The sequence below is a fragment of the Centruroides sculpturatus genome, unplaced genomic scaffold, assembly GCF_000671375.1.
Source record: "Centruroides sculpturatus isolate CEXI.00-Female unplaced genomic scaffold, Cexi_2.0 scaffold449, whole genome shotgun sequence".
Classification (NCBI taxonomy): domain Eukaryota; kingdom Metazoa; phylum Arthropoda; class Arachnida; order Scorpiones; family Buthidae; genus Centruroides; species Centruroides sculpturatus.
In genome coordinates, this window is record NW_019384714.1 from 375,878 (window position 1) to 397,596 (window position 21,719).

The following is a 21,719-nucleotide window of genomic DNA, read 5'->3' on the forward strand; positions in this document are numbered from 1 at the left end:
GCTTAATCCTTACAACATACATACCATATTTTTTCATATTTTAGATAATCATCACTTTAAGTAGATTTTCAGTATAAAAATTGGATGATAATTAGAAGTAAGTATGGTTTAAAAGAATTCATTAAAAAGCTCTTAACTATACTTTATTTTAAATATATTAATATACAAAAGACATAAAACAAACAGGAAATATGAAATTTTCATTATATTTATTATTGTATTGATAAAGAATATATCAAGTTTAAGAAGCACTCAGATTTTAAGTTTGGAAACATGTGAAAGGAAGTAGATCTTAAATTCAAAATAACAGAATATTTATATTGCATGATGATGACTAGTTTAACTTCTTTCCTAATGTGTCTGAAGCAAAAATTATATCAAAACCTACGCTTTCTAAGAGAATATTATAAAAACAACAATGCAGAAACAGGGAAAAGATGTAAAAAACTAAAATGAAATAGCATTCAACATAACAGTTGATCCTACAAATTTTTGAAAAAAAAAATTATTTTGACAAACTTGAATAGCAATAAATGTTCTGTAAAAAGTATACAATGAAACAAATCAGAACTATAAAGTACAGTACATGCTTGAACCAAAATACAGTATTTACTATTGTTTCATTCTGGATGTTGTTGACATGAAATAATACACAATTCAATTTGTTGCAATACAGATAATTTCCCAGTGAACATTGTCTTTAATAAAAATTAATTATTAATTAGATTAGAGAGAAATAATTTAAATGAGAATCTGACATCAACCCGTGCAAAATGCTATTCCTGATCAAAGTCAGGATATAACTATGTAAATAACTGTTAACTTACTTATATTAGTGTGTGTAACTGTAAATAGTTTCTCACAAATCTTATTAGCATTGAAAATTAAATATCTTGTTCTTTTGTTTTATATTAAATAAGAAAATTTGTTAAAATTGTCTGATCTACTGTTATTACTGATGGATTAATTTTTATTTATTTAATCCTAATCTAATAAAATATATCATGCCGAAAAAATTTGGGCAGGTATTAATTTATAAATTTTATTGCAACAAAATAGTTTTGTGAGGAAAATTTAATGATTAGAAATTATGACAGCATCAATACATTGAGTAATTTTTTTATTATTACTCGCTGCTTGACTGCTCTAAACTGGAGGGATCAGGTGATAAACAATAGGGTCTGACTTTTATCTGGGCTAGACCATATATCAAAACTTAAGAATCCAACTTAGATTCAAATCCCAAGTTCTTCAGAACAACAGATTCTTGCCTTAAACATTTTGTCCATCCAGCCAGTTTCATTATCTTAAGTTTACAGTTTTCAAATCTTCAGAAAATTTTTTAGACCAACATTATTCACTTACTAAAATTATTTTGCCATACTACTTATGGGTAATAAATCCAGTCAAACTTCTATATAATGAAGTTACTAAATCCTGAAAAAAATTTGCTACATAGAAATTTCATTATACAGAAATTACACTTTTTGGTAAATAAAGTATTATTTTAATGTTATTTTTTCATTATTTTACCTAATTTAAATTATTATAAATGTAATATAAACATAATTTTAATTTCAAATAAGTTTACATTCCTGTGTTAAAATATTTAAAACTTCATTTAACTACATTTNTATAATGTGTGTTAAAATACACTACATTTTTGTAAAAAAGAAAAATTAAGTTTTTATTGCACAGAACAATTAAAATTTTTTTTTTTTGTAATTTTCTTCACACTTTTACTATGAGCATTAAAATTACTTCATCTACATTGACATAAATGCTGGTTCTAGCTTGTTTTCCTGTAGGTCTTACATTATTGGCTAATTTCAAAACTGATTTGCAATTTGTTAGTATGGTTGGTAAACTATTCAGAATTCTAAACTTTGCTACAATGTCTTTCTTTTTTGAGCCTTTATCAACTTCCCACAACACATTAATCTTTTTAGTAATGCTTAAGCACTACATTAATAATTCTTCAAATTTCAACTGGATAATTAAATAAAATAAAATCGCACTAATATCAAAAATTAGTCCAGCAGTTGTCAAAATTATCACCTTTCTAACATTTTCAACATTCATTAATTGTAAATAGTTTATCTATTAATGACAACGTTTGAACCTTATCTCTTTACCCCTTTTTTACAACCAGTAGCCACATGGGGAGCAGATTACATGATGGTTTTAAAAGCTAATGACCATTATTTCTCACACCTGGTGTGCAATTTTACAAAGGCTTTACAGATTGCTATCTGAAATTGAATCTAAATTCAAACTCCACCTAGAGGAAGTAATCAGCTTTTATTATTTGATGATCCTTACAAATTAAAAACATTTGTTATATAGACATTTAACTTTATTATTTAGAAGCAATTTTACATATATTTTTTTGCTGAAAGAGCAGTGTACAATATAAAAATTTGCTATACAGTGGGTGATCAGATAATAAAACTTTTGCAAAAGATTTTTATGTTCAGACAACAAACACAAGAAAAAGTGACATAAAAAATTCCCTTGTCTCAGGCAACAACTTGAAACTTTTTGGATCATGGGAGACGTGGACATCGACGCTCAACCCACTATATACTGATCAGATAGTATTCCTCCAAACTTTGAAACTCTCCTTTGTAATTTCAGCCTTTTATTTTTCTAACAGAAATAATTTTTTTATAGTATTCGCAAGACTGTCGGGCGGGGACTCATTAAGTTTTGCATCAGTTTTTATTTTCAAAAGGTGAGAATATACATAGCAATGGTAGAGAGTGGATAGATGATGATTGATGTTGCTGGGCAGTATGGCTTGAACAGATCTACATTAGGATGCAATTCAATCTTATCTAAGAAAGATTCAGTATAATCAAGACTCAAGCAGCTAAAGGAGTAACAAAAATCACATCTGAGAAATAAAGAACATTGAAGAGTTCATGATGGAACCTCAAAGGGATCTGACGACAGAAGAATGCCAAGAATTCCCGAATGAAAAATACCAAGAAACTTGGCGCAATATGTTTTCTTCTGAAAAAGAGGATTAATGCCAATATCTGCTATTAAGATTTTTTGAAGAAGTGGGAGGATGTCAGAACAACGGTCTTAGAATGGCTTCCAAACCAGGTTGAGGTTAACACATTCACTGCCACAGTACTTTTCAGGATTCCAGTGTAAAAAGCCAACTTAATTTAATTATATTATATTATTAAAAATTCTAATTATAGTACAGTACATAGTAATTGTCAAAAAGCATATAGAATATGTTTTTTTTAAAAAAAAAAAATCTTATGAATTATATCGTAGTTGGCTTATATAACAGAAAACTTTTCACTAAAGCCAAACTACAAGTTTATTCATGCACAGACACGATTCAACCTGTCACTTCACTACAGCCGAGTCAGAGATATGCATCTAAATTCATTAGTAATAAATCAGATATAGAGTTGAGCACATCACATTTACGTCTTTCTTGAGTGTGTTGTTTTATAATTATTTTTTATAATCAAATTATAAATACCCCAATATGGATAAGAAAAGACCACTGACTGGAAAACAACTTGATTACTATACTAATCTAAGTGATTCAGAATCTGATGAGATTTTTGGCGAGGATGACAGTAGCGATTATGTACCTTCTGAGGATTCAAGTGAAGACAGTGATGAAAAAGTCATCTCCAAACCTGAAGCGAATCATGATACTTCTCAAGCAACCACATCAAATCCAAACAATAATTTGTGGGCAGAAAATCAACAAAAATCCTGAACTATTTATTTTCCAAGAAAATATTGGTTTGAAATTGGATACGATAAATCTTAGTGCAAACGCTGGTGGACTTATTTTTTTTCAGAAGAATTTCTTTCATTAGTGCTCGAACAAACAAATTTGTATGCTGTGCAAGAAATTGCAAAACAAAGAAATAAAAAAATCTAAAAGGGTATCACAGTGGAAAGACATCAGTGCTGCAGAAATGAAAGTTTTTATTGTACTTGTATTACAAATGGGCCTTTGTTCTTTTCTTTCAATAGAACATTACTGGAGTAAGACAAACTGTATAACATGTTTTGGCAATCATGTATAGTCAAAATAAATTCCAATTGTCACTGCATTATTTTCACCTAGTTGATAGCTCAATACCATCTTCCAACAGATTACATAAGGTATGACCAATACTAAATCATTTTAATATCATTATGCGCCAAAACTATGTGCCACATAAAAATATGTTTATCGATGAATCAATGATGTTGTGGCATGGAAGATTGCATTTTTGCCAGTACATAAAAAATACAAAATACAAGTACAATGTCAAACTGTATGAACTATGTGAATCCAATGGTATTGTTATGAAAATAACAATTTACAGTGGAAAATCTGAGGGAATTGACAGTAATTTAGGTCACACTACTGATGTTGTCTTACACTTACTTGAGGACTATCTTGATAAGGGATATACAGTATACATGGATAATTTTTATAATTCTGTTGCTTTTACAAAATTACTGACTACACAATAAACTTGTTTGTGTGGAACTCTACGAAATAACAGAAAGGGGAATCCCAGAGAAGTGGTAAATTAAAAACTTAAAAGGGGGGAGTTTATTTAGCAGCGAAATGGTCCTGTTACTATATGTAAATGGAAAGACAAATGAGAAGCCCTTACCATTTCAAACATGCACATTGTTGAAATAGTAGAGTTGTTCAATCACAATGGAAAACGTTCGATGAAACCGAATATAATTTGAGATTACAATCAAGGAATGTCTGGCATTTACCGATCAGATAAAATGCTATCATACTACACAGCTTTAAGAAAGACTATTAGATGGCCCAAAAAGGTTAGATTACATATTATAGAGATACATATACACAATGCACATAAACTTTTTCAAAAAGCAACTTCTTCTAAAATAAAACTTATAAAGTTTAGAGAAGCATTCATCAACATGTTGATTGGAGAAGAGATTCAACCAGTTTCAAAAAAAATTACATTGCAAGAGCTTCATTATTTACAGAGTATCCCACCTACTGAAAAAACCAGCATCCGACAAAGCCATGTTGAATTTGTACCAAAGCTAAAAAATGCCAAGAAACATGTTATTTCTGTCCAATCTGTCCAGAGATGCCCTTTGTGTGGAAGATTGTTTTAAAAATTATCACAAACAATAAAAATATTTTTTTGATTTTGAATAAACTTTTTATGATTAAATTTTCTGTTCATTTATTAATAAATGTTCTGTTTATGTAAGCAAATATGGCAAATAAAAAAACTACAAGATAACTCATAGGTGGCATCCTAGGCAATAATGCAAACTATGAGTTGTCTCTAGTTGGCAGTCAACATGTTAATAGGCTTGGGGATCTCTACAATTACAATGCTATTAATTAACTTTGAAAAATCCTGAAGAACAGAGAAAGCAATTGACATTGAACATATTCTTTAACCCCCACAAAAGGTTGACTAATAAAAATGCAAGACTGTGTATATATGTATTTTTATTATTACATAGTGAGAAAGTATATACAGTCGACCCCCTATAACACGGGTTCCTATAGTTCGTATTCCTATATCATGGCGAAAAAATTGCAACAGTATTCATACAAACATGCTGAAAAAAACTCCTATAATTCAGTAAAACATCATCGCCAACTCGTGTCGCAACAGGATTGCACAAACCGTTGAGTTTAAACGAGCAGCGGACCTACCAAAAACCATTTATTATTTAATGTCCATAAAAATTATATTTATATTAATGATGTCTCTAAAGTTCAGCAAATTTTTTGCAAAAAAAATTATCAGGAAGCACGCGAGCGCCATTCGATGACAATCTCCAAGACGAAAACAAGCTTAAGCAACGGTGTAGTCGAACAGTGCACACTTGGTAAGTAATCCTATAATTTTTTGTTTATAGCATAGTTTATATGGATTATTCCCAAAAAATTTACATATTTTGGAAATGTTGAGTCGAATTAGTCTAGAATCGATTAATTTTATGGAAGAAACCTTTCAAACAGCCATAGTCTGTAAACTGCATATGTGCCAGGCTGTGATTGGCTGGACTCCTAGAAGCTGGATTCATAAAAACAGGAACATAGCTACCATGTTATAGGGGGGTCAACTGTATTTTTTTTATTTTTTGGAGTTTCCTGAACGAATTAATCAAATTTCCATAAAAACCTGTGGTAAATCGATAATCGGTTAACGAACAATTCAGATAGCAAACAAAGTCTTGGAACAGATTATGTTCATTCTAAGTATTGTATTATGTTAACCAATCACTCACTGTATAGAAGTTTGTAATATGGACATTTGACTGTATATTAATATAACATAAATAATAATAATATGTATAATTAGGTAATAATTACTTTTAACATTGTGCTTTATGTAAATATTTAGGTCAAAAGAAGTTGAATGGGTTCCATATCTTACAACAAGATTGGTTGATGACTTTGCATCTCATCTTCGTCTGTTCCGACAAGCTCAAACAAAATTAAAAGTTGCAAGAGAAATGGGTATTTGTTTATTCATTTATAAGTACTTATAATAAATATAAGCTTTTTATTTAAAAATATATATGTAATTTTAAAAGCTTTCAAAAAGGAAGGTACTTTAAATGATAAAATCACTTTAATCTTTTAACAGTCCTTTTTTATTTATAAAAGAAAAGATTTACTTATGCTAAATGCTTTTCAATTTGTATTTCCCAATAGTTTCTCTTCAGTAGTTGAGATAGAAACACAGAGCATGTAACACGTTATATCACAATAAAGNATTCCTTTCCTATCAAAGAACTGTTTCAGCAAATAATGAAACCGTCAATTATGCTTTGTATAAGAGTTCTATGGAAAATGTGAATTTATTCGAAGGCGATATTAGATTGGATACGTCATTGGGAGAGGTGATTTATAAATTTTTACACATTTTACCTTCGTTTGTTCATTTTTAGGACCTACAGTTATTGTTTTTGGCGACTCGAGGGAAAAGCGATGCCGGGATGTGGCTCTTCCAACGATCTTTGTGCCTTCTAATTTCTTTAACAGAATCGCAAGACGTCTCCAATTTTCTGGATACGGTCTATCCATTAAGTTCCTCTCCACTTGTATGTTACATATCAGAATTGCACGTTCATTATGAAGGACTTTCTTGGAAATCTTCTACGGTAAACCTGGAATCCAGATCTTGTCGAAGATTAAGAATTAGACGACTGAGAATATGTCATCCTAATCATATGTCTCACCAGTGTAATTAAGATTTCTCGAGTAGAAGAAAACAATGTCTCGATATTTAAAATTCTTATGCGTATTTTGTTTTTCGGATTTTCTACTCTTTTTTTTTTGTGGACACAAGAGAGGCCTTATCTAGTGCCCATTGTGAGTTTGTCCAGGTCCACGATAAGGGACCTGGGAAAACCCACAATGGGCACAATAATTTTCTCAGGTCATTTCGGGTTTCCATTCAAAATGATGACGCTTTTCGTGGTATCTGTATTCGGACTGTCGCATGGATAACGGATGCCACAAACTTCGTAAAGTCTTCTAACATATATTTATTATTGTATTGATAAAGAATATATCAAGTTTAAGAAGCACTCAGATTTTAAGTTTGGAAACATGTGAAAGGAAGTAGATCTTAAATTCAAAATAACAGAATATTTATATTGCATGATGATGACTAGTTTAACTTCTTTCCTAATGTGTCTGAAGCAAAAATTATATCAAAACCTACGCTTTCTAAGAGAATATTATAAAAACAACAATGCAGAAACAGGGAAAAGATGTAAAAAACTAAAATGAAATAGCATTCAACATAACAGTTGATCCTACAAATTTTTGAAAAAAAAAATTATTTTGACAAACTTGAATAGCAATAAATGTTCTGTAAAAAGTATACAATGAAACAAATCAGAACTATAAAGTACAGTACATGCTTGAACCAAAATACAGTATTTACTATTGTTTCATTCTGGATGTTGTTGACATGAAATAATACACAATTCAATTTGTTGCAATACAGATAATTTCCCAGTGAACATTGTCTTTAATAAAAATTAATTATTAATTAGATTAGAGAGAAATAATTTAAATGAGAATCTGACATCAACCCGTGCAAAATGCTATTCCTGATCAAAGTCAGGATATAACTATGTAAATAACTGTTAACTTACTTATATTAGTGTGTGTAACTGTAAATAGTTTCTCACAAATCTTATTAGCATTGAAAATTAAATATCTTGTTCTTTTGTTTTATATTAAATAAGAAAATTTGTTAAAATTGTCTGATCTACTGTTATTACTGATGGATTAATTTTTATTTATTTAATCCTAATCTAATAAAATATATCATGCCGAAAAAATTTGGGCAGGTATTAATTTATAAATTTTATTGCAACAAAATAGTTTTGTGAGGAAAATTTAATGATTAGAAATTATGACAGCATCAATACATTGAGTAATTTTTTTATTATTACTCGCTGCTTGACTGCTCTAAACTGGAGGGATCAGGTGATAAACAATAGGGTCTGACTTTTATCTGGGCTAGACCATATATCAAAACTTAAGAATCCAACTTAGATTCAAATCCCAAGTTCTTCAGAACAACAGATTCTTGCCTTAAACATTTTGTCCATCCAGCCAGTTTCATTATCTTAAGTTTACAGTTTTCAAATCTTCAGAAAATTTTTTAGACCAACATTATTCACTTACTAAAATTATTTTGCCATACTACTTATGGGTAATAAATCCAGTCAAACTTCTATATAATGAAGTTACTAAATCCTGAAAAAAATTTGCTACATAGAAATTTCATTATACAGAAATTACACTTTTTGGTAAATAAAGTATTATTTTAATGTTATTTTTTCATTATTTTACCTAATTTAAATTATTATAAATGTAATATAAACATAATTTTAATTTCAAATAAGTTTACATTCCTGTGTTAAAATATTTAAAACTTCATTTAACTACATTTTTGTAAAAAAGAAAAATTAAGTTTTTATTGCACAGAACAATTAAAATTTTTTTTTTTTTGAAATTTTCTTCACACTTTTACTATGAGCATTAAAATTACTTCATCTACATTGACATAAATGCTGGTTCTAGCTTGTTTTCCTGTAGGTCTTACATTATTGGCTAATTTCAAAACTGATTTGCAATTTGTTAGTATGGTTGGTAAACTATTCAGAATTCTAAACTTTGCTACAATGTCTTTCTTTTTTGAGCCTTTATCAACTTCCCACAACACATTAATCTTTTTAGTAATGCTTAAGCACTACATTAATAATTCTTCAAATTTCAACTGGATAATTAAATAAAATAAAATCGCACTAATATCAAAAATTAGTCCAGCAGTTGTCAAAATTATCACCTTTCTAACATTTTCAACATTCATTAATTGTAAATAGTTTATCTATTAATGACAACGTTTGAACCTTATCTCTTTACCCCTTTTTTACAACCAGTAGCCACATGGGGAGCAGATTACATGATGGTTTTAAAAGCTAATGACCATTATTTCTCACACCTGGTGTGCAATTTTACAAAGGCTTTACAGATTGCTATCTGAAATTGAATCTAAATTCAAACTCCACCTAGAGGAAGTAATCAGCTTTTATTATTTGATGATCCTTACAAATTAAAAACATTTGTTATATAGACATTTAACTTTATTATTTAGAAGCAATTTTACATATATTTTTTTGCTGAAAGAGCAGTGTACAATATAAAAATTTGCTATACAGTGGGTGATCAGATAATAAAACTTTTGCAAAAGATTTTTATGTTCAGACAACAAACACAAGAAAAAGTGACATAAAAAATTCCCTTGTCTCAGGCAACAACTTGAAACTTTTTGGATCATGGGAGACGTGGACATCGACGCTCAACCCACTATATACTGATCAGATAGTATTCCTCCAAACTTTGAAACTCTCCTTTGTAATTTCAGCCTTTTATTTTTCTAACAGAAATAATTTTTTTATAGTATTCGCAAGACTGTCGGGCGGGGACTCATTAAGTTTTGCATCAGTTTTTATTTTCAAAAGGTGAGAATATACATAGCAATGGTAGAGAGTGGATAGATGATGATTGATGTTGCTGGGCAGTATGGCTTGAACAGATCTACATTAGGATGCAATTCAATCTTATCTAAGAAAGATTCAGTATAATCAAGACTCAAGCAGCTAAAGGAGTAACAAAAATCACATCTGAGAAATAAAGAACATTGAAGAGTTCATGATGGAACCTCAAAGGGATCTGACGACAGAAGAATGCCAAGAATTCCCGAATGAAAAATACCAAGAAACTTGGCGCAATATGTTTTCTTCTGAAAAAGAGGATTAATGCCAATATCTGCTATTAAGATTTTTTGAAGAAGTGGGAGGATGTCAGAACAACGGTCTTAGAATGGCTTCCAAACCAGGTTGAGGTTAACACATTCACTGCCACAGTACTTTTCAGGATTCCAGTGTAAAAAGCCAACTTAATTTAATTATATTATATTATTAAAAATTCTAATTATAGTACAGTACATAGTAATTGTCAAAAAGCATATAGAATATGTTTTTTTTAAAAAAAAAAAATCTTATGAATTATATCGTAGTTGGCTTATATAACAGAAAACTTTTCACTAAAGCCAAACTACAAGTTTATTCATGCACAGACACGATTCAACCTGTCACTTCACTACAGCCGAGTCAGAGATATGCATCTAAATTCATTAGTAATAAATCAGATATAGAGTTGAGCACATCACATTTACGTCTTTCTTGAGTGTGTTGTTTTATAATTATTTTTTATAATCAAATTATAAATACCCCAATATGGATAAGAAAAGACCACTGACTGGAAAACAACTTGATTACTATACTAATCTAAGTGATTCAGAATCTGATGAGATTTTTGGCGAGGATGACAGTAGCGATTATGTACCTTCTGAGGATTCAAGTGAAGACAGTGATGAAAAAGTCATCTCCAAACCTGAAGCGAATCATGATACTTCTCAAGCAACCACATCAAATCCAAACAATAATTTGTGGGCAGAAAATCAACAAAAATCCTGAACTATTTATTTTCCAAGAAAATATTGGTTTGAAATTGGATACGATAAATCTTAGTGCAAACGCTGGTGGACTTATTTTTTTTCAGAAGAATTTCTTTCATTAGTGCTCGAACAAACAAATTTGTATGCTGTGCAAGAAATTGCAAAACAAAGAAATAAAAAAATCTAAAAGGGTATCACAGTGGAAAGACATCAGTGCTGCAGAAATGAAAGTTTTTATTGTACTTGTATTACAAATGGGCCTTTGTTCTTTTCTTTCAATAGAACATTACTGGAGTAAGACAAACTGTATAACATGTTTTGGCAATCATGTATAGTCAAAATAAATTCCAATTGTCACTGCATTATTTTCACCTAGTTGATAGCTCAATACCATCTTCCAACAGATTACATAAGGTATGACCAATACTAAATCATTTTAATATCATTATGCGCCAAAACTATGTGCCACATAAAAATATGTTTATCGATGAATCAATGATGTTGTGGCATGGAAGATTGCATTTTTGCCAGTACATAAAAAATACAAAATACAAGTACAATGTCAAACTGTATGAACTATGTGAATCCAATGGTATTGTTATGAAAATAACAATTTACAGTGGAAAATCTGAGGGAATTGACAGTAATTTAGGTCACACTACTGATGTTGTCTTACACTTACTTGAGGACTATCTTGATAAGGGATATACAGTATACATGGATAATTTTTATAATTCTGTTGCTTTTACAAAATTACTGACTACACAATAAACTTGTTTGTGTGGAACTCTACGAAATAACAGAAAGGGGAATCCCAGAGAAGTGGTAAATAAAAAACTTAAAAGGGGGGAGTTTATTTAGCAGCGAAATGGTCCTGTTACTATATGTAAATGGAAAGACAAATGAGAAGCCCTTACCATTTCAAACATGCACATTGTTGAAATAGTAGAGTTGTTCAATCACAATGGAAAACGTTCGATGAAACCGAATATAATTTGAGATTACAATCAAGGAATGTCTGGCATTTACCGATCAGATAAAATGCTATCATACTACACAGCTTTAAGAAAGACTATTAGATGGCCCAAAAAGGTTAGATTACATATTATAGAGATACATATACACAATGCACATAAACTTTTTCAAAAAGCAACTTCTTCTAAAATAAAACTTATAAAGTTTAGAGAAGCATTCATCAACATGTTGATTGGAGAAGAGATTCAACCAGTTTCAAAAAAAATTACATTGCAAGAGCTTCATTATTTACAGAGTATCCCACCTACTGAAAAAACCAGCATCCGACAAAGCCATGTTGAATTTGTACCAAAGCTAAAAAATGCCAAGAAACATGTTATTTCTGTCCAATCTGTCCAGAGATGCCCTTTGTGTGGAAGATTGTTTTAAAAATTATCACAAACAATAAAAATATTTTTTTGATTTTGAATAAACTTTTTATGATTAAATTTTCTGTTCATTTATTAATAAATGTTCTGTTTATGTAAGCAAATATGGCAAATAAAAAAACTACAAGATAACTCATAGGTGGCATCCTAGGCAATAATGCAAACTATGAGTTGTCTCTAGTTGGCAGTCAACATGTTAATAGGCTTGGGGATCTCTACAATTACAATGCTATTAATTAACTTTGAAAAATCCTGAAGAACAGAGAAAGCAATTGACATTGAACATATTCTTTAACCCCCACAAAAGGTTGACTAATAAAAATGCAAGACTGTGTATATATGTATTTTTATTATTACATAGTGAGAAAGTATATACAGTCGACCCCCTATAACACGGGTTCCTATAGTTCGTATTCCTATATCATGGCGAAAAAATTGCAACAGTATTCATACAAACATGCTGAAAAAAACTCCTATAATTCAGTAAAACATCATCGCCAACTCGTGTCGCAACAGGATTGCACAAACCGTTGAGTTTAAACGAGCAGCGGACCTACCAAAAACCATTTATTATTTAATGTCCATAAAAATTATATTTATATTAATGATGTCTCTAAAGTTCAGCAAATTTTTTGCAAAAAAAATTATCAGGAAGCACGCGAGCGCCATTCGATGACAATCTCCAAGACGAAAACAAGCTTAAGCAACGGTGTAGTCGAACAGTGCACACTTGGTAAGTAATCCTATAATTTTTTGTTTATAGCATAGTTTATATGGATTATTCCCAAAAAATTTACATATTTTGGAAATGTTGAGTCGAATTAGTCTAGAATCGATTAATTTTATGGAAGAAACCTTTCAAACAGCCATAGTCTGTAAACTGCATATGTGCCAGGCTGTGATTGGCTGGACTCCTAGAAGCTGGATTCATAAAAACAGGAACATAGCTACCATGTTATAGGGGGGTCAACTGTATTTTTTTTATTTTTTGGAGTTTCCTGAACGAATTAATCAAATTTCCATAAAAACCTGTGGTAAATCGATAATCGGTTAACGAACAATTCAGATAGCAAACAAAGTCTTGGAACAGATTATGTTCATTCTAAGTATTGTATTATGTTAACCAATCACTCACTGTATAGAAGTTTGTAATATGGACATTTGACTGTATATTAATATAACATAAATAATAATAATATGTATAATTAGGTAATAATTACTTTTAACATTGTGCTTTATGTAAATATTTAGGTCAAAAGAAGTTGAATGGGTTCCATATCTTACAACAAGATTGGTTGATGACTTTGCATCTCATCTTCGTCTGTTCCGACAAGCTCAAACAAAATTAAAAGTTGCAAGAGAAATGGGTATTTGTTTATTCATTTATAAGTACTTATAATAAATATAAGCTTTTTATTTAAAAATATATATGTAATTTTAAAAGCTTTCAAAAAGGAAGGTACTTTAAATGATAAAATCACTTTAATCTTTTAACAGTCCTTTTTTATTTATAAAAGAAAAGATTTACTTATGCTAAATGCTTTTCAATTTGTATTTCCCAATAGTTTCTCTTCAGTAGTTGAGATAGAAACACAGAGCATGTAACACGTTATATCACAATAAAGTAGTTTGAATTTACAATTCTTTTCATTTACATGTTTCTGCCATGGCAAATTTATGTATTTCAATCTAACTTTTTTTTAACAATCTAACTAATCAATCAACTTTTTTTTTTTTTAAGTTCCTGTCTCTCCTATGTATATTTTTGGTGCATTTAATTTCATGGGTTGGTATGACATTATTAAAGTGTGAGAAGTTGGAGACAGAACAAGAGCCTTTCTTCAAGGTTGGAAAATTTCTCTAACCTTCATTTAACAATTAATGCAATTAAACTGTTTTTATGCATGAAAAAAAATGACCAAACTGCTCTACCCATTCATGAGAAACAGATACAAAACAAAAAAACCTTCTGTCTAGTTTATCTATTTCCCATGGAGATATCTTATCTCTCCTGCTGATGAGACAGCTGTCCATGCAATGCAGCTTTTGCATCTTGTCCCATAGGAAAAACTTACCTCCCAATTGAAGGGGAATCGGAGATAAAAGGAGCAGAGATCCCAAGCTTGAGGTGGACACTCTCCTTGAAGCTCATGGACCAAGCTTCCATCTGTCAACTCTTATCTCCCAGCTCTTGTCCATCTCTCCTCCAACCTCCAAAGAAGATTTTCAATCATTGTTTCGCTGTTTGAATAGACTGGATCTGAAGGCATCTGATTTTCTACAAGAGGTATTATGGTGTCAAGAGGTATTGATGTAAACTCTCTCTCGATTGATTAGATGTATAAGTAGCTAGCTTGTCGATAGATAAATTTTAGCATCCTTGTATGTATTTACCCAAGGCTTATCTTAGGCATTAAAGTTTTTGTTATTTGTTTATTTGATGTTGATTGGATTTACTTTGAGGCTGGACTCCTATCAACGAATGCAATGACCTTTCCCCACTCAAACCATGAAACCTTCATATTTGAAGAAATTGTATTCCATAAATAAGTATATTCCATATTGTGAGTTAAGATGCCTTACTTCTTAACTGGTGTCAGGAGCTGATCGAGAGAGAGAGATCTTCAATTTTTAGTCTCCTGTAAGAATAAATAAACTACAAAGCCATCCAGTGACAAAGTGAGCAGGCCTAACCGGCCCGACACCGCACTAAGGTGAAAAGAGTGATAACCTCATCATCACAGATTCTCACATAAAGAAATTGACAGCTTGTGACTAAATTGTATCTCCATACTCTTGTATGTTAAAGAGTGTTTGTATTATGTTACTTGCTCTGTTTTTCTACCTCAACTACTGAAGAGGAATTGTTTGAAAATACAGTTTGAAATTAATTTAGTGTAAATAAATCTCTTCTAAAAAGACTGTTAAAAAGATTGAAATGATTTTAACTTTTAAAGTATCTTCCCTTTTGAAGGTTTTTAAAATTACATATATATTTTTAAATATGAAGTTCAAACTGAGTAGGTATTTTAGAAAGAGATTACATTTCAATTTAGTTTTGAATATTGAAAACAGAAATTCACATATTTAAAAAAAGTTTAGAAATAATAAATATTTCTTATAAGTATAAATTTGAACAAATATATTTTTAAAATTTATCATGTGTTCTTGTTTAGTCAAGCTTTTGATTCACATAAGAATGTTTGTTTTATTCTACATTATGTAGGGTGTTCTCATGAAAGGTATTTATTATTTTTTTAAAATATTGAAACTGGGAACAGTATATCAACAGTTGAGTTATGGATAAATGTTCCTTACCTCAAAGTTTTTCTTCTATCATCATTATAGTTCACATTAACTTCAAAACCCCAAGACAGTTTGAAGAAAATTTAATTGATATTTAGTTTTTCATCAGGCATTGTTAAGCATTTGTTGTGACCATTGCCTCTTGTTCAGGCTTTATGAATATCTGTGTTTTTGACAAGTATGCAGTAAACCAACTATTATTTCTTACTTGACCATTCCAAAAGAAAAAATTCAGTGTACTTACATTTGGAAACTAGGGAAACCAAGGACTAGTGCTTGACTGTCATGTTCGGTTGGCATTGGAGAAACACTGTATTCAAAGCATTGTAAAGCAAATAACTCTAGTTTGGACAGATGCTATCTTGTTGGAAAACAACTGTTATTGGAAGGTGTTGCAGCTGGTGTTAACATTTCAACACATTTGGCATTGGCATTGATAGTTGGTTCCATGATCTAGAGCAGGCATACGGCTCATGTAATGGATTTATGTGGCCTGCGATTAATTTTTTAATATTAGCTACTCAAGTTCAAATAGCTTGACAAAAAATTCTGATGCCTAAAAAAAAAAGTCAACAATTCACTGTGTGTTTAGAGTTAACCCTCCATTACAAATCTTTTAAGTACAGCGTAGAACATTGATAAAGTATGATAATGTGAAAAATGTATCTATAATCTCTATCTACAATTTAATCTCTACGGAGTCACACCACAATGAGATCTCGCACCATCTCAAAATCTTCCTAGGGCAGCCTCTGGTTCGGCCCATGAAAAAGTTTTCTTTTCAGTTCGGCTTGGGGGCAAAAACTATTGGCCATCCCTGATCTAGAGCCTGATTATGGTATTATGAACACTAAATATTTTGGCTATCACAAATGTGTTCACATCAGATGGATTTTGCAAGTGCTGTCTGCAACTGCTTCCCTAATTATCTTAACCATATTTGTAGCTGTTAATATATAACCATAATTTTTGTGCATAAACACATATTGTCTTCTTACCACAATACATTTTATACATGATCTACGATCATAACTTTTGCAGTAAGAGTTTGAAATTTTTTAACTTTTTTCATTCATGGGTATATACAAAAATGGGTATATAACCTACAGGAATGCAAATACAGGTCATTATATCTTGAATATTCATTAGCAATTTGACCATTTCACTCTAATTTTTGACTAGTCACAGCATATTGGTATTGAGGAGTGTTACGTTTGCTCATAGCAGTAGTAACAGTACATGTTGTATATGTTCAATGTACCGTATTTTGATGAGTATAAGTTGCTGTCAAGTATAAGACGCACTCCTATTTTGAGACAAAAAATTTAGAAAAAACTGTTTTAATAGGATTGTCTAAAGATGCATTTTATTTGTTTTTTTTATTCAAGAATATGATGGATGGATGAATCGATGCCTTTATTAAACTGAAATAATCGTCATTTCTTAATGTAAACTCAGAGGTCACGTGATGACAGTCGACAGAACATGGCGGCGATGACTCGTGTGTTGCTACTCTGATAATCTAGATACTATAGTCATTCGGTTGAGGGACCATCTGCTTAACGGACCACTGCACAGGTTGGTCCCTAGAGTGGACCACTACTGTAGGTAATTTCACTGTAAAAATGGTTACCTGTCGAGTATAAGATGCACCATGATTTTGAGCCCCAAAAGTAGTAAAAAAAGTGTGACTTATACTTGTCAAAATACGGTATTTCTGTTCTTCTGTCATTATATGAAAGAATACTGTATCTGTACCAAGGATGAAAGTGAGAAATGGAGAAATTCGTGAACAATATAAACAATTCCTCATTAAAAATGACAGATGAAAATTTTAATGAAGAATTGTTTATCTTTAAGTTGTTTTTCCATCTGTTGCTGGCTGGAATTTAAAAAAGATAAAATATTTGAATTTGACCCAAAATTGTTTGTCTGGTCAATTAAATATTAAAAAAAATGTATGTTGTTAAAATGATTTGTCTTTTGGAATTATTTAGTTTATATTTTATTTGCTTAGTATTATTCCAAATGCAAAGTTGTTCTGTAATTATTTGTAGTACTCATTTTTTCTAATAATACTCTTTATATATATGTACAAATTATTTTTCCATACATATATATTCAAGTGCCATCCAATTATAATCTTTTTAATCTCAATAATGTTGATACGATTATAGTTTTAGAATTGTTATACAAATTTAAAAGCTATTAATGTACATAGCTGAATTCACTTAAACTCTTATTAAAAATAGATTATATATATGTACAAATTATAGTTCCATACATATATATTCAAGTGCCATCCAATTATAATCTTTTTAATCTCAATAATGTNAAATAATTGTCCAAATTTACATTCCTTATTTTTTGATTTGGAAACAACAATGGAACAAAATTTATGCAGAGATCTTGTATCTACTTCACCAGAACATGAGAAAGGTAACTTTAAACATTTTTCATTCATTTTTCCTCCACATCACAGGAATAGCAAAAGTGCAGATTTAACCTTTATCTTAAGGCTTTTTTCTACTTCAATTCATTTACTTCAAAGTCTTTTTATTAAATAATTTTATTATTCCAGCAGTGTGAAAAAGTATTTTTTTTTTACTTTGTCTTCTATTAATGAATAATTTAATAAATTGAAATTTTATTATGTGAGAATTTTAACTCATTCATATGTTATTTGATATAAAATAACAAGAAACAGCATGCTATATTATATGATATGCTTGCTTAGATTATTCACATGCAGAATCAAATTACAGAAATGATTGATTGTAAAGAAATTATAAAATACAGCTCTTCTTAGAAATAAAGCTATATATTATAAACATGCTTTAAATATAATTTTAAAAAATAAGACTCTGAATGAAGCAATTCAAATTACATTAAAATTATAAATAAGTGATATATTAATCTATAAAATACAATGTAACATATTTTATTAATTTGATTGTAGAAACGAGCAAAAACATAATAATAATATAAACAAAGATTATCACTACTAGAAAACTGGTTGTATGTATGTGTGAATTGGTGTGATAATACTATCACACCAGTAATCAACAAAAAATTCAAATAATACCATGTCAACTATACAACTCATACAGGGCTTGGCTTGGCAAACACTGCTTGAGCTTGCATGTTCTTCATAATAATTTTTCTTTTATTAATTATTATATGTTGTAAATAACTATTTTTTCCTTTTTGTTACTTCTGTGTTGGGCATGCACAGGTTTTCACCTATTTGAAGTTTCATTTAAGTTCTGTTTATTTTTAAAATTAGTTGTTCCATTCTGCATTTGATATATGTAACCTGAAGATATTAGTTTGAAAGCAGAATAATTTTTTTTTCATTAAAATTATTTGAGTTTTTGCTGGTTATTGGTGTAATAGTGTGTTTATTTAAACAAGAATTGTTAGTTTGAAGATAATTGCAATATCGTATATCTTTATAGTTTAACATAATCAAACTAAATTAAAAAATAATTTACAGCATATTATTTTTGAAATGAGACATTTATAAAATTAATGAATTAAGTAAGACCTTGTATATTCAAAAACATTTGTAAAACAGAAATATGAATATAAAGGCTATTCATAATTTGAGTTAAGAGTTATTAGCATGTTAAAGTGTAATTGAAAAATTTTACAAAATATTAATGTAAAGCAGTTTATTTTAGTTTTTTTTTATTCTTATTCTCTGTAGCTTATCTTAGAGAACTTGCAGAAGTATTATTGTATTTATTATTGCCACAAGAAGACTTTCACAACAAATTGTTAAGATATATTGTTAGAGTAAGCAAAAGTTTTATAATTTAGCAAAATTTTTTTTATAATTAAAACAATGATTAAGTAATGATGTAACTGTTTCTTTTGATAGGAAATTGTAGTGAATATTGTATTGCTTCCACTGATTAATCTTTTCTCTGATCCTGATTATATTAATCAAACTATCGTCTGGTTGGTAAGTTAAATTTAATAAAAAATGTTTTTGTAAAAACAAATTTTTTTTATTAAATTATTGCACTAATACTTTATTATTTATAATATTTAATATTTAGAGATTTTCAAGGTATGAAAACAAAAAATCCATACAAGGGTATTTTTTAATAATTTATTTTATTAAAATATAGAATCAAACAAAATTTCATAGTGATTAATAAGCTATTCAAGTATAAGATCTACACTGTAATCAGCTTTTTTCCTCATTTTTGTTTTAAAAGAAGCCAATAAATTGGCAAACACTGATTTAAGAGTTTGGTACAACTTGTATTTGATTTTTTTTTTATTTTCTAATTCTGTTGTTGATTCTTTTGTTCAATCTCTGCATAAGTTTTCTCTTACTTTTAAGTAGTGCCAAAAGTGCTCAATTGGTGTAAGATGGGACATTTGACGCATTTGATGTAACAGATGTTATATTTCTTCAGAATGGTGATGGCCATGTGATAGGATATTGCCATGTCTGGTCAGAAGACATACTTTCTATCATCATAGTGTTTTTTAAAGAAAGGAATCAAACACTTCTGCACTCATTCTTTGGAATAAATTTCAGCATTAATTGCATTGCCTAAAAAAATGACAAAAGATGATGTCTGTCTTGCCTCAGAAATCACAAATTACATCAAGACATTTTTAGGGAATTTTTGTGTAACACTTAAACTTTACCTCCATATTAACTTTAATGCTGTCAAAATGATAGAATTGCTTATTTCCAACACAGTTTCTGCTGGCAGCAATAAGGAAAGACATTGTCTACAATAATCACAAAGCTAGTTGAAGGTTTCAATAGTATTTCTCATAATTTTTATAGCCTTTTTCATTGTGTTTTCAACTGATTTTGACTGATTCAGTCAAATTCATTTCCTTGTGATCACATTTTTTCTTTTAAATACGGCTTATGTATTGCTGTAGAATATTTTATTTTCAAGCTGTCTGGTTCTCTATCAGTCCAAAAACGCCAACAACACTTTTTTAATACCCTATGACAATATTCAAGTATGCAACTGAATGTCTTATCTTGATTCACTGTTTTAATAATGTGGAATTTGCATTTTTAGAAAACAATTAACAGTGTAAAATTTATTCCACTTCTTGTTTTTCAAGTGAAAATCACCAGTTACATTTCTACAGTCATTGTACTGTCATTATCTTTTAAAGATTCCATTTTGAATTCTCAACCGTCAACAAATATGGTTTTGCTAGTAATGTTTCTGTAAACAAAAGCAGTTGTCTAGCAACTACTTTTGCTGTAGAGCTTCTTCAGTTGCCATTAAAAAAAGAAATAGTTATAAAATATAAAATTACTTGTATGGATATTTTTATTGTAATACCTATATATGATTTTGAAAACTAATTTTAGGGAATTTTAGAACCCTATTCATGTGTTTTGTAGTAATCTTTGATATTGGATGCTTCTATATAAAAATTTTAAAAAATTAAAATGTTTTGATATAAAGATTTTAAACTACATGGAATGTTTTATAAAAATGTAGGGTACAATTATAATTGTACCCTACATGTATAAAACATTCCATGTACTTGTATAATAAAACATTTTTTATAAAACATTCCATGTACTTGTATGTTATAATTGTAAACAAATCAGTTTTAGTATATACAAGGTCTGTTCCAAAAGTATCGGACCTTTGGTCGGCAAAAATACATTTATTGATTTTGAGGTACAAAACCCTAATCCCCTTTAAAGTAGTCTCCTTGATAATGTATACACTTCTCCCAGCGTTCCTGCCATTGCTGGAAACACCGCTAGAACGCATCTTTTGGAATGGCCATCAGCCAGTCTTCGGATTTTGCACAATGTCTTCTCTCGACTAAATTCGGGTTCCTTTTAGCGGCATTTTCAGCTTGGGAAATAGCCAAAGGTCACACGGAGCCACGTGGGGAGAGTACGGAGCGTGACGAACCACAGGAGTATTGTGTTTGGCGATGAAAGCCCGAATCAGATGCGCAGAATGGGTGG

General features: G+C 29.9%; 1 protein-coding gene across 1 annotated transcript in view; it reads left to right on the plus strand.

Moving 5' to 3' along the window:
- Positions 1-21,719, plus strand: part of LOC111627894 (sorting nexin-13-like) — a 101,514-nt gene that overhangs the window by 28,057 nt on the left and 51,738 nt on the right. The window contains exons 6-14 of the mRNA XM_023371575.1: positions 6,387-6,502; positions 6,761-6,888; positions 6,937-7,149; positions 10,819-11,021; positions 13,685-13,800; positions 14,175-14,239; positions 18,016-18,178; positions 19,449-19,537; positions 19,623-19,706. Of these exons, the coding sequence (XP_023227343.1) occupies positions 6,387-6,502; positions 6,761-6,888; positions 6,937-7,149; positions 10,819-11,021; positions 13,685-13,800; positions 14,175-14,239; positions 18,016-18,178; positions 19,449-19,537; positions 19,623-19,706 (1,177 nt within the window). The remainder of the gene's footprint in view (positions 1-6,386; positions 6,503-6,760; positions 6,889-6,936; positions 7,150-10,818; positions 11,022-13,684; positions 13,801-14,174; positions 14,240-18,015; positions 18,179-19,448; positions 19,538-19,622; positions 19,707-21,719) is intronic.